This window comes from Struthio camelus, chromosome 5 (assembly GCF_040807025.1).
Source record: "Struthio camelus isolate bStrCam1 chromosome 5, bStrCam1.hap1, whole genome shotgun sequence".
NCBI classification, from domain to species: domain Eukaryota; kingdom Metazoa; phylum Chordata; class Aves; order Struthioniformes; family Struthionidae; genus Struthio; species Struthio camelus.
This window is the reverse complement of record NC_090946.1, coordinates 57,776,737-57,789,733: the sequence shown is the minus strand read 5'-3', so window position 1 is coordinate 57,789,733 and position 12,997 is coordinate 57,776,737. Positions and strand designations below refer to the sequence as shown.

General features: G+C 54.7%; 1 protein-coding gene across 1 annotated transcript; it reads left to right on the top strand.

The window, feature by feature from the left end:
* Window positions 1–105: 105 nt before the first annotated feature.
* On the top strand, window positions 106–12,997 carry PROX2 (prospero homeobox 2). Its single transcript, XM_068944112.1, has 6 exons — window positions 106–3,960; window positions 7,118–7,165; window positions 7,270–8,908; window positions 9,707–9,934; window positions 10,935–11,129; window positions 12,184–12,997. The coding sequence occupies exons 3-6, from the start codon at window positions 7,340–7,342 to the stop codon at window positions 12,367–12,369; spliced, it is 2,178 nt and encodes a 725-aa protein (XP_068800213.1). The 5' UTR covers window positions 106–3,960; window positions 7,118–7,165; window positions 7,270–7,339; the 3' UTR covers window positions 12,370–12,997.

Genomic DNA, 12,997 nt, shown 5'->3' with positions numbered 1-12,997 from the left:
GGGGGCAGCGCCTGAGGGGCCGCACCAAAGCGGGGGGGGGGAGGAGGCGGGACAGCTCTGGGGCCCGGCCGTGGGGCGGGGACGGCGTGGGGACGGGTTGGGGGGCACGGCCTGGGCCACCGGACGGACCCGGGGATGGGGCCGTGGGGCTGGACTAGGCCAAGGGGCTGGGACGGGCCTGGGCATGGCGATGGCCCCCGCGCAGCGTGGCCGGGGGGCCGTGTCCCTGCTGTGGGTCTCTGCCCCACCAAAGCCCTGGGAGTGGTGACCCACAGTGCTTCCTGAACTAGCTAATTAGCCATTAGCACTCATTAGCGCTCATGGCTTCTGCGGAGGAACCCTTGCTGGCACCCCAGCTGCGGTGGGGTGGCCCTGGGGACCCTGGTGCTGGTGGAGGAGGGTCCATGAGTTTCATGCCTGTAGGCTGTCTGCAGGGGAAGCCAGGAGATGACACACGCTTGGAGGAGACCTCAGAGGGCTGAAGGGCGGTGGTTGCATTTAGGCGTCAAAAAAATCTCAAATATTACTTTTGTTCTACACATGAGGAAACAGGGAGTCACAGCTCTGGGTCATGCGCCGAGCTAGGCTGGAGACTGGCCAGAACTCGTGACCACTGGTTTAGACGCTGGAACAGAGATCAGCTCTTGCTGTGGCCCATTGAGCTCCAGGCAAGACAAGAACACAGGGTGAGCACGGTGGGTCAGGGCCTCTAGTGAGCTGTAGTCCAACCCCAGCTCAGAGCAGGGCCACCTTCAAAGTTAAGAGCAGGCTGCTCACAGTCTCAGCAAGCTGAGTTTTGGAAATCTCTACAGATGGAGATTATGTGACTTCCCAGGGACCCTGTTCTGGGGTTTGATGAATCTCATTGGGAAAAAAAAAAAAACAAAATCAAACAAACAAAACACCCCTTTACATCCAGTCAGAGTATCCCTTACTGTGGCTTGTTAATCCTGTCTCTCATCTTTTTCCTGCGCGCTTTGGAGAAAAGTCTGACTCCGTCTTCTCCATAAGTATGCATTAGGTAGTTGAAGACACCAGTTACAGCCTGCCTGGGCTGCCTTTTCTCCTGGATAACAATCCCTGCTTCCTTAAGCTTCCTTTCCTACATTAGGTGCCCTAGCCCCTGTTTATTGACCGTTTGCTGGGCTCTTCCAGTGTGTTAATATCTCTTGTACTGGGGTCCCAAAACTGGGCACAGTGGTCCAGATGTGGTCTCACAAGCGCTGAATAGAGGGAATAATCACTTCCTTCAACCAGCTGGTTACACTTCTGATGCAACTGAGCATGCTATTAGCAGTCACTGCTGTGAGGGCACACTGCTGTCCTATGTTTAAATTGTTGTCCCCCAGGGATCTCAGGTCCTTTGCTGCAGAACTGCTCCCGAGCCAGCCAGTCCACAGCCCAGGAGTGACCCAGGACTTTGTAGTTTCTTTCTTACACTTTGAGAGGATCCTGTTGGCCCATTGCTCCAGGCTGCTGAGACCCCTCCAAATGGTAGCCTCTTAACTGCCTTCCCCAGTTTGGTGTCGTCCAAAAATCTGACAAGATTGCAAAGCCCATTGATGAAGAAAAGTATCAGCCCCAGTGTCAACCCCTGAAACGATATATATGTTTCCACCTGCAGAGACTGCTACAGTAAATTATTCTCCTGTTGAATTCAATATACAAAATTACCATAGAGACTTCCTAATGAATCAAACCCAAGATATCTTTCACACCCCCATGCTGAGCCAGGGGATAGGTACGTGGTTCGGTTAGGCCTTATGCCTTAGTTGCCAGTACCTTTATGTGGCACTGTCCTACGAAATGCTGCATTGCCCTCTTCGCAAGCAGCCATGCTGACTTAGGGTGCGGTTTCACATTACAGTTAAGCTGATATGCTTTAAGCTGCCTTTGAAAGGACCACCTCCTTTTGACAACTGCAAGGCATTTGATAATTCAGCTATGTTGTCTAACTGACTCCTGGTATTTAAATGGACCTACCTATTACGAAAGGATGTGGTTTCATATGCTCTTCCTTGACTCTAACTGTAAGTTAGATTGCTGCAGGAAGGCTATGCTGGTGGTCTTCTTGCTTACCTTGAAAAATCCCAGGATCAGGCTTGTTAATCTTGATGATATTGCTGTAAGCATCAGCAAGTGAGATATTACATGTTTGGAAATGGGCAGGCAGGTCATCTCAGAATTGCAAACAGGGAAACAAGTCCACAAGAGAGCCCCATTCCTCAGGTGTGGTCCACGTGTTGAAAGGTTTCAGAATCCCTGAGCTACCTTCTGCTTTCTGCCTAGTTCCAGATGGGAAATCATCGCTGAAAGAAAACCCAAAGAACCTATTGCAGAAGCTGAGAATTAAGCCTGGGATAGTCATAAAAGGCTGTCTGGCCACCAGGCGTCTCTCAAGGAGCCAAGCTGAGGTTATGCAAGCATCCTGAATTTAGCCATTGCTTAATATCTGAATTGTATACTATGACCTTCAAAATAGTCTTCTGATGTAAATTTGTAACGAATATCCTTGGAATGATTAAAAAAAAAATAGGTTGAGGAAAAATCAATAGGAGGTAATCTCTGAGGCTTTGAAGATGTGCTGACTGCTTGAAAAAAAGGCAACTGAGCCAGAAAGGCTCTCTGCCAGGAATTTCTCTGTGATCTGTCTTTTGAGGGCTAATATCCTTGAACAAGACCACCAGATGTCAACTACTTTTAACCACAGCCTCCTGCCTACCAAATGAATAAAACAAACATCACTGTGTTTATTAAGTATGTGGAGGCGAATTAGAGAAAGAATTAGGAACGGCATGAGCAGCTAGATTTTGTCTCGCTCCAGGCAGATTCCACCCACCCCATGTATCCAGCATGTAACATGTAAACATGCCCCTGGGGCAGACAGATTATTCCCAGGGCTGAGGTCAGGACCTGAACTTATCAGCTGAGAGAGCTGCCAGCTCTCATGGCTGTAGAATGTTTATAAAGTACTATGCAATAAATAAGACACTAAATTTTGCTAATTTTCCTACATTGTTCCATTTTCCAACTGTTGCCTACATCACAGACCACAGGTACTGGCCAGCCAAAATGCATCCAGGTCTCTGTGTGTGGGGACGTTACAAATGCCTGGGCACCTTTAGTTTGCCATCCTGGGTTCTGGGTGGGGTTTCCAGGCCAAATTCGAGCTTCTCAACCCTCTCAAGATGGTGCTCAGTGCCTCCTATCCCTCCCAGAGTGGGTCTCATAGGGCAGCACTGCAGGGGAACATGAGTGCGGCTGGCCAGATCTCTCGTCCAGGGACTTGCCTCTTCTCTAGGCCCCAGGGCCATGTTCACCAGTCTCCATGTTGCCCAGCATGGCTGAGCCTCCAGCTCTCTGAGTGCTTGCAGAGCAAGGTAACCGCAGGAGCAGGGAAGGCATCACCCTGGGGAGTGCAGCGCAGCCTGACAGTGAGCGCCGCCCTGCTTTGGAGTGGGAAAGTGTTACAGCAGATGTGGGGAACCGAGGGGCTGAGCAAGCCTGGCTGGAAAGAGACACGTGCCCACCATCCTGTGCAGCTCTGCAGGCCCATGCCCGCAGTCTCCTGCTGTGGCCCAGGTCCGAGGGCCAGCTCAGCACCCGGCACCCCTGCCTGCTGGCCTCCGCCAGCAGCTCTGACACCAGAGCTCATCTGCACGATCTGAGGAGCTGCTCTGGTGTCTATAAACCTGGGAGATGGCAGAGCGGGAGCAGTGGGGAAGGTGTCTGGACCTCTGCACTGAACCTGACCTCCTGGACTGCCATCTGCATATTCAGAAGTCGTTCCCAGCCGGTTGGCTGCCTCCAGCCTCCCCACTCCCTCTTTAAAGGACCTGAGCGCAGAGGGAGGCGATGCCGGGCTGGCGCTGGGGCATCCTGCATCCCTCAGCACACCCTGCAGCGCCCAGGACCCGGCGCCTGCGGGGCGCCGTGTCTGCTGCACCCAGGAGAGCCCAGGTGAGTGCCGTGTCCTGTTGGGGCAGAGAGATGTGAGGCAACTTGGGTCCTGGTAGCTTTTTGCTGAAAATGGAGGGGATCTAGCAGCTCTCAGAGGGGAGGATTTGCAGCGCTTGGGGGGAGGCAGGCTGACCAGCGCATGACTCCTGCTGAGAAGCAACTGGGGAGCCCATACAGGGTGGATCCCCTTTCCGAGAGGACGTGCTTGACTTCTTTTCTGAGTAGCTTCATTTTGTTCCTTGGTCTGTTCCTTCAGTTAAGAGGAGCTTAGGCTTCTTTTTAGCATTTTGGAAGATAACACTGGTGAAGGTTGGTAATGAGAGTATAGATCAAAGCGCACGACTGCTGACTCAGTGGGGAAAGGGCTCTGTCAGTGGGAGCAGCTTGCCTGGGGCAGGACCTCTGGGGGCAACACACTCTGGCAGGCTCTGTCTAGCTCCTGATCTGCCAGGCGTTACCATGAACGCTGGCAGGGTGCTGCCAGGAAGCCCTTGCCTTCACTGCCCTCCTGAAGCCTTACGCACCCCTGCTGCCCTCCAGCCAGGGGCTTCCCATGCCCTGGGCGCTGGGGGAGGTGGTGGGGGGAAGCCGAGGCGACCTGCAGCAGAGAGGCCTCCAGAGCCTCTCGAGGGGGTCGGGATGGCCTGGGACCAGCAGCTCTGCTCCCACTCTCCAAATTTCTGTGGGGAGGCAGCAGCTCAGGTTACCTGAAAAAAGCTGGTGCTGGGAGCCTTAGCCAAGTCTAGAGCTTACTGCCCGCTCTCAATCTCTTGTATTTTTGAAGAACGTATGGCCTTGGCTTCTGGGGCTAGAGAGCTTCAGGGTAAGGAGCTGGTAAGCTCCCTGCCTTTGCTCTTGAACACAGACGAGATGAGGAACTGTGAAAGAGCAAACTGCCAAAAAAGGTGTTTGTCACTAACTGCTACGTCAAAAAGTGAGGCCCTGGGATCAGCTGTCTTGTGCCCCAGCCATGTGGAAAGGCTTAAGAATGGATGAAATATATAAATACATTGCTTTTGCTGTATGGCTTTATTGAAAGCAGCTGATGGACTAGAGCAGCGGAGTGCAGCCGAGGGGAGTGATCCTGAGACCTGCAGCCATCCCAGCTGCACTCTGCCCGCAGGTAAACCGAGTGGCACAGCTGGGACAAGGAAACAGCTAGCTGACCAGAGTAGGATGGGAAATCTGGCAGGCTTTTTGAAAAACCTGCTAAGCCATTGCACTTCCTGAGGGTCAGCAAAATAACTGATACACTTTGTAAAAAGTCCCTCACAAGAGACTGTTAGGAAATTGAAATCTGAATGGTCGGGAGGGGAGCCAACGCAAGAGAGCAACAAATGTTGAAGCACAAAAAATACTTGGTTCGTCAAGACTAGAGCTGGCTGAAGCAATTCAGCTGAAGCAGTTCAGCAATTCCGTGGCAGGAAGGCTTAAACACCCTCGAACAAGGGAGTGGTGGTGCTGGGCATTACCAGGGATGATTACCCTTGGAGCTGGGCATTGCCGCGCAGGGGAAGATCACCCTTGTTACTGCAGATCTTGCGGGAGGCAGCAGAAGGGATCAAAGTATCTGCGACAGACTGCTCAGTAAAACTGGTGGTCATAGTGAAGTAGTGGTTAAAAGGAATATGAAATGTGTGAGGCTGTGTTAAAAAAAGAGATTTAAATAAACAGTACCCTTTCTCCAGGGTGGGGACAGTTTTCTGCACTGTCTCTGCAAAGGATGGAGCAGAAGCAGCGGGGATTCAGAGAGATATGACAGAGAAGGGGGGAAAGACAGTGGTCTATATGATACTGAAATGACAGGACTATATAACTTTTGGAGGAGACAAATCTGAGGGTCTGTGCTGGGATGATAAAGAATGATACACAGTTTAGAAAAGGTAGGGCTACACTCACGAACACCTGCCTGGAATAAGGGGCTGTTCCAAAAAAAACCTGCTGAAAACCAATGAATGGAAGCACATTTTCTGCACTGTGTAGTTCGTGCCTGTGGGACTCATTGTGAAGGAGATAATCATGGGGATAGGAGACTAATAGTGTTGAAAAGTATCAGACATCAGAAAAGAGTCTCAGATATTAGAGGTGGCTTAAAGATGTCTGGAAAAGACATAAACCACCCTCTTCAAGGATGCAAAGCTACCACTAATTAATATGGTTGAGGAAGAAACATCCCACGGGGATAGTTATGCCATAATTGCCCAGTTTACGAGTTTTTACTCCTGCAAAGCTGCCAGAGCGAGAAAGCAGAGCGGGTGGATCACTGCCAGGAGTCATCCTGACAATTCCCAAGCCCTGGCTGCTGGCTCTGTAGTTTATTCTCCTCCTTGGTAATCCCCCGGCCCCATGCCTTTTATTTTGTATTTTAACAACCACTGAGGAGCACACCATGCTGTGTTAGCCTGAACGTCCCAGTGGCAGGTCACATCACACTTTCCCATGGGACCGTCTGCTGCAGACATGTCATGGAGGAGTGCTCAGTGCAGCAGGGTCTGCGTGGCCAAACCCCAGGAGAGGAGGGCTCATGCTCGCAGACACCAGGTCCCTTTGCTGCTGTGCAGGAGCTGAGGGATGCCCTGGATGCAGAGGGGCCAGGAGCCACATCTCCCCTTTCAGCTCTTAGACAGTGACTGCTGTGCTCTGAGCCTCTGGGTGCTCACTTTCAGCAAGGGAGCTCCCTGTGCACGGCAGCTGGGCATCCTGCCAGCCCCCAGGAGCACCTAAAAATACTTTGCCCAGGTGTGTGAGGAAGCAGGCTCTGTCTGGTGCTCACCATCCCTGTCCTGGAGTCCATAAGCCCACAGGGAGGTCTAGCTGAAGGTGATCTCCCTTCTGCTCACCTCCCTTAGCACTTACTTGCCTTGTGTGCGCTCCCTAGGCTCCTGTTTCCTGGGACAGATGAGACATATTGTATTTTAATACTAATGTAGTGTTTATGGAGAAGGTCTAGCTGAGGTGCAGCAAGATGGAGCTCTAACCCCTCCAGAAGGACCGCTTCTGATGCTGAGATTGCTGTAGGCAGCGCCACTGCCCTGGGCGCAGCTGGCTATGTGAGAAGTCCTTGCTGTTGAGCACTTCCAGGGCCCAAACCACTTAATATGAACTCCAGGCACCATCAACGATTGTACATCTGACAGTCTGCTCGCATGTTTTGCAGTGACTGGAGATTTCTGCGTGTCATTCCCTGGTGAAATAGATTTTGCAGGTGAGCAGAGATGCCCTGGGAATCTGGGAGGAAAATTTCCTGCCATGTGTGTGGAGAGCTGCTGTACTAGTTCTGCTGGCTGTCATTTCTTGCTCTTTCTTCAGCTCCCCACCTCTAGCCAGCAGAAACATCAACTGCCCAGGAAGCCTGCCAGTCCCTCAGGCCCTCAATGGAATGATCCCGACCTTGCTGTGGGTCAGCTCTCCAGTTTCCAGAGATAAAGAGGACATGATGGGTGACAGGACTGCCTCTGAACAGGACGGAGACCATGCCACTTCAGGGCATGGCCAGGGGCTGAAAAAGGAGCCCTGTTTCCAAAGAGACTCTTTGTTGCCTTCCTCCAGAGTGTCCCTGATATCACAGCTCCTCAGCCACACAATGATTAGCAGGGGCCTGGATCCTCACCTCCTTTTCCCTTCCTCCCAGGCGGCGGACCTGCCCCAGGACTATGGGGATGGTGTGTCTCCTGCAGAAGGAGTGCAAGCCCTGGCTCTGCCCCAGCCCTGTGCCCCTGCTCCCCTGCCCTGTGCCAGTGACAGAGACCAGATCTCCAATGAGCACCTACGAGCCAAGCGGGCCAGGGTGGAGAGCATCATCCAAGGCATGAGCCTCCCACCGAACCCCCTGTCGTGTGACACCAGCAGGGAGAGAGCTGACACGCAGAAGGGCTGCGAGACGCCACGGGAGAACAAGAGGAAGCCAAGGGTGCCCCAGCAGCAGCAAAGCGACGGGGCGGCCCAGTGGGCAGCCCCTGGTGCTGGCAGCCCCCAGGCACAGGGCTGCCAGCAGCTGAAGGCGCAGCTCCGCTTTTTAGAGCAGCAGCTAAGGCAGCTCCAGGAGAAGTTCTTCCAGGTCTGTGACCCCGGAGATGCTGTCCGCGCCCAGGAAGGGATGGAGAAAGCACATCTACTGTGTGGAAAGCCTGGAGGCAGATCAGGCAAGGACAGTGCCACTGCAGCCAGTGACCCTCTCACAGTGCCTTTTTGGAGGAGTGTCCCAGAGATGGCAGGGCACGAAGCATCAGAGGAGGAGGAAGATGCCGGCAATGCGGGCGGCCTGCCCTCGGAGGCCAGGGAGCTCTCGGAGATGCTGAAGCACGAGCTTGCTGGGGCAGCCTCTCGGGCGGTGGACTCTGTTCTGAAGACCATGTGGCTGAAGGCAGCTGGCCACCTCCTGCAGTGGCACTGCAGTCTCCCGGTGCCAGGGGAAGGGGCCAGGAGAGAGTATTTTGCTTCTGGGAAATGCAGAAAACCGCTTCCTAAGCCTCTCACCCAGGATGTGCTGAATTCACTGGGGGGAACCCAGGCTGAGGCTCTGTCAGGAGCTTTGGAGAAGAGCTCAGACTTTCACACTTGTCCTGTCAGTTCAAGAGGGGCGAGAAAACCCTGTCAGGTACCCAGCATTGGTTATCCGCTGGGCACGATGGCCCCTGTTCAGGACAACCAGCTCCTCAGCCAGCTGCTGGGTTATGGCCAGCACAGTCCCTGGGGCAGCACCTCTCGTGGGAGCCCCTCTGCTGTGGACCGGGGTCCTCAGGAGCCCCTCGACTTGCACTGGGGAACCGTCAAACTCAGGTCGTCGGTCATGAGACAGCAGCAGTATCCCCTGCCCCTGAGCCCTGCCGACGTGGAAGGCCTGGCGCTGCTGCCGGCTGCCAGGGCAGGCTGTGGGGAGCTGCAGCCTGCGATGGACGGGGCGCCCTTCACCTCCATCCATATATCCTTTGGGGGCTGGGAGATGCTGGCAGCTGCTCTTGAATGAGGACAGTGGGGGATACCTATGGCTGGCACAAATGTCTGTGGGGGCTCCTGGGAGAGGACAGATATCCAACCCTCTTTCATGCAGGGTCGGGAAGGGTCTTGCTTGGCAGTGTCCATGCGTTTCAGACCTGAGTCCTTCTCAAGGGCCAGGGTGTGGGGTCCTTGGGCTCAGTTCACTGCCTGGTTCCTCCTACCGGCTCACCAGGATGTGGCTTGGCCAGCCAGCTTGCCTGGTTTGCCTGCCAGATCCCCTGACATTTCTGCCAGCCACAGTGTGCCCAGCCAGTGCTGCTCCCCCGGTCCCGGCTCACCTCCCCACAGGGCTGACTGCAGCCCGGGGCCGGTGGAGGCCGACGTCCTCTGTTCACCCACGGCAAACAAGTGTGGTGGAGTGCCCAGGAGCCCGGAGGGGTGGTGAAGCTCCCTCCAGGACCACAGCTCAGCACAGGCTCTGCTGGTCTCCTTCCCGAGGCCAAAGCACCCCTGCTCTACAGGGGGCTGGAAAGGGGCAGGTAGTAAAGGGGTCCTGAACTGTGGAGGGGCATTGATACTCTTCGGGGTGGTTAAATGCTACAAAATAGCATGTCATAGACGTCAGGAGCACCCAGGCCTATTTTTGGGACATCACGGTGGACCCATCATCCTACTCCGGGAGCAGAAATCCCTGTTTCCGTGAGCCCAGGAAGTATGGCGATGGGCCGCAGCTTCCCCGGGATGCTGAAATGAGCAGCGTTTCCTACCGCTGGGGCTGGGGGTGACGCTGCTCCATGCTCGTTACGAGGCAGTGGTTAAACCAGTTATCACAGGTAAAAAGCAAGTGTCCAGGGCCAACGCTCAGGGACACGCAGCCTTCTGCCAGCCTAACAGGCCTCGAGGAGATTTTTCCTTGACTCTGAGATACATCCAGGAGGCGCTGACCCCTGGCCACCTGAAGAAGGCCAAGTTGATGTTTTTCTTCACCCGCTACCCCAGTTCCACGCTGCTGAAAACCTACTTCCTTGACGTGCAGGTAAAACTGCTTTGTGCGGGGCTGCTGCCGAGCCGGGCTCCCGAGCGGGAGCGGCTCCCGCGCAGCGGTGCACCAGCCCAGGCGGCCGGGGAGCGCACAGGGCCAAGGGGGCTCTCCCACCCTCTGCCCCACACCGGTGGGACTGGGAAGGCTCAGATTGCAGCGTGGGCTGCCCTGGGAGGTGCTCAGGGCCCCAGCAGGCTTATGGGGCCTGTGGCGAAGCTGGGCTGCCAAGTCTTCACTGCTGTGTTATCGAGGCGTTGGGATTAAAGCAGGCTGCCGTGTTCATACCTCCCTGCTGCAGGGAGGTGGATCTGTATCTCAGCTGGGAGAGGCACCACAGACCCCCCACTGTCGGTGCCCTGGGTGGTGCTTTTGCATCCCTGTGTGGGTGGTTAATTCCTCTCTTTGCTGAAGTGTCTGTGTGGCTGCAAACACAGGGGTGCAAAGGACACTGAACGTGTTCAACAGGAGGAGCGTCCTGCGCGTTTTTGCTAGCCCCACCAGTCGCACTGCACAGAGGTTCCCATGCGCTGGGCTTGGGGCTTGGCTAGAGGGGCATTTGCTAGGCTCAAATCCCTGGCCTTCGTTTATGGCACATGCATCTGGGGACAACCTCCCTCCGCTTGTGGGCAATTCTGCAGCCCTCTCCTGGCGGCCTGCCTTGCTTAGGTCAAAGTCTTGTCAGTCCACTGCTGCATTTCGGGCTTCCAGCAGAAAAAAAAACACTCACAGGTACAGTCTTTCCTTCTGCATTGTGGGATGAATATTCAATTTCTGCCTGTCATTCCTCATTTGAGCAGGAGGTGCAGCAGCCTGGAGGAGGGATGTGGTGCAAGAGAACCTGGGATGAGATCTTTCCTACCTTGGGGGGTGGGATTTCAATGTTCATTTTCTTTGCAAAGTGGTTTTTTTTTTTTTTTGCGGTTTCTTATGCCAGAGCCCAGTGGGAAGAGGGGCTCATGTAATGCTTGTTCTCCTGGTCTCCACCCTGTCGCAGTTCAGCCGCTGCATCACTTCCCAGCTTATCAAGTGGTTCAGCAACTTCCGCGAGTTCTACTACATCCAGGTGGAGAAGTTTGCCCGGCAAGCCCTGCTGGAGGGTGTTGCCGACGCAAAGGTCCTGAGGGTCTCTCGGGACTCGGAGCTCTTCCGCGCACTCAACATGCACTATAACAAGGGAAATGACTTTGAGGTGAGAAGGGGCAGTTGCAGGGGAGATCCCAGGTGAGCCAGGTCACTCGCGGGGAACGGGGCAGCCTTCAGCACCCTAATCTGGGGAAGGAGCAGCCAAGGCGAGTACTTCTGGCCAAAACCACAGAGATGAGAGAGGAAAGGGGTGTCCAACTGGTGTCAGCTTCATGGTTGTAACTAGTTCCTTTCTCTTTTAGAGCTGCTTTTAATGATTTTAGGGCACAAAAAGAGCATAGTATCTGGTAACTGTGGCTTGTTCCTCACAGTAGCCAGGAACACAAGGGGGCTGCCTGGATCCACTGTATGGTACCTGCAAGGCAAACTCCATGCTTCAGGAAGGGTCAGGCCCTTGGTCTGCACCTTGCTGAGCAGTGGATGTAGGTGGGATGAGCAGGTGGGATGTGTCCCAAAAGCAATATGAGGATTTCCTAGTGTCCTGTGACACTCTACTGATGACGGTCTCTAATTTTCTGGGTTTGGAGGGAGGGTTCCTTTCTGCAGTGACCACAATTCAGGGGTGACTGGTCATTCCTGCAGGCTGAATCCCTCTGCAAAGCCTGTAGGCTCTCCTGAAGGCAGCGTCTGAGGGCAGGGATCTGGCAAGTGCCCAGGCACTCTGGGGCAACCTAGGATCTTCTGGTCCTCTGAAACTGGAGTGGGTAATTGAGATGCATCTCATGTTCCCACTGAGAAATGCGCTCAGGGACAAGAGCTCAAAGGACCTTAGAGCGGGCCCCCCGTGCAGGAGAACCTGGGCAGATGCCCGAGAGGGAGCCTGTGGGAGCGAAGTGCGCGGTGGCTGGGAACCGCCACGTGGGAAAGCAACTGCGTGAAGACAAGGCATGCAGAGTGCAGCTGGTCGCAAGTGTCCTCGCATGTTGGCGAGAGAAGGCTGGGGTGGCAGCGGGACAGGGAAGGCAGGGAGGGGGCGCCTGGCACAGGGCAGCCCAGGAGCTGCCTCAGCGAGGAGGAGCCGGAGGGTCCGCTCTCTCGGTAGGGCAGCCGCTGCTGTGGCCTCCTGCCCACGGCCTCCCACTGCCACCGTCTCTCCGCAGGTCCCCGCGCGCTTCCTGGAGGTGGCCAGCCTGACGCTGCAGGAGTTCTTCAGCGCCGTCAGGGCAGGCAAGGACTCCGACCCCTCCTGGAAAAAACCTATTTACAAGATCATTTCGAAACTGGATAGTGACATCCCAGAAGTGTTTAAATCTTCTGGCTGCTCCCAGGAACTGCTCCGGAGCTGAATCTCCATGGAAGTGGCCTGAGACTTTTTGTATACCATAGCTAGGACAGGGGAGAGCCTGGCGGTGCTAAATACCGCCTGGGCACAGCTTATGCATTGTGTATAGCATCCGTTATTATGACTATTTTGAATCTGGCCTATAGCACAGTCTCCTTGGGTGAGGTCCATTAGGTGCCTCCAGGCGCCAGGATTTTATGCAGTATGTTTTGCTCTTTGCTTCGCTGCTCATAACCAGTGAGGCCTCATGCCGGAGACGCGTGGAAGGGACACATGGAGGTTAAGTCATTAGGTTGGAGCCTGGGAGACCGCCAGCCCCCTCCTGGCCCTGCCCCAGTTTTCTCCATGACCCTGAGCAAGGCACCTTCCTTCTCTTTTTCTGGATGGCTGCAAATCAGGACAAGCAGCCTTTCTGTTTGTAAAGCAGGCGGTGGGCCTAACAGCGGGCAAAGTTTCCTTGGCACAGCAGCCCGATGTACTGTGCTCAGTTCAATTGCGCTCCTGGGTTTCTGTCCAGATATAACACGACAATGTCCAAAGAAAACGTCTGGCGAATTCCAGCATTTCGAGCGCCCTGCGAGGATGGTTAACCCTGTCTCGGAGATGTGAAGCAGCGTTTGTCGTTGCCGGCG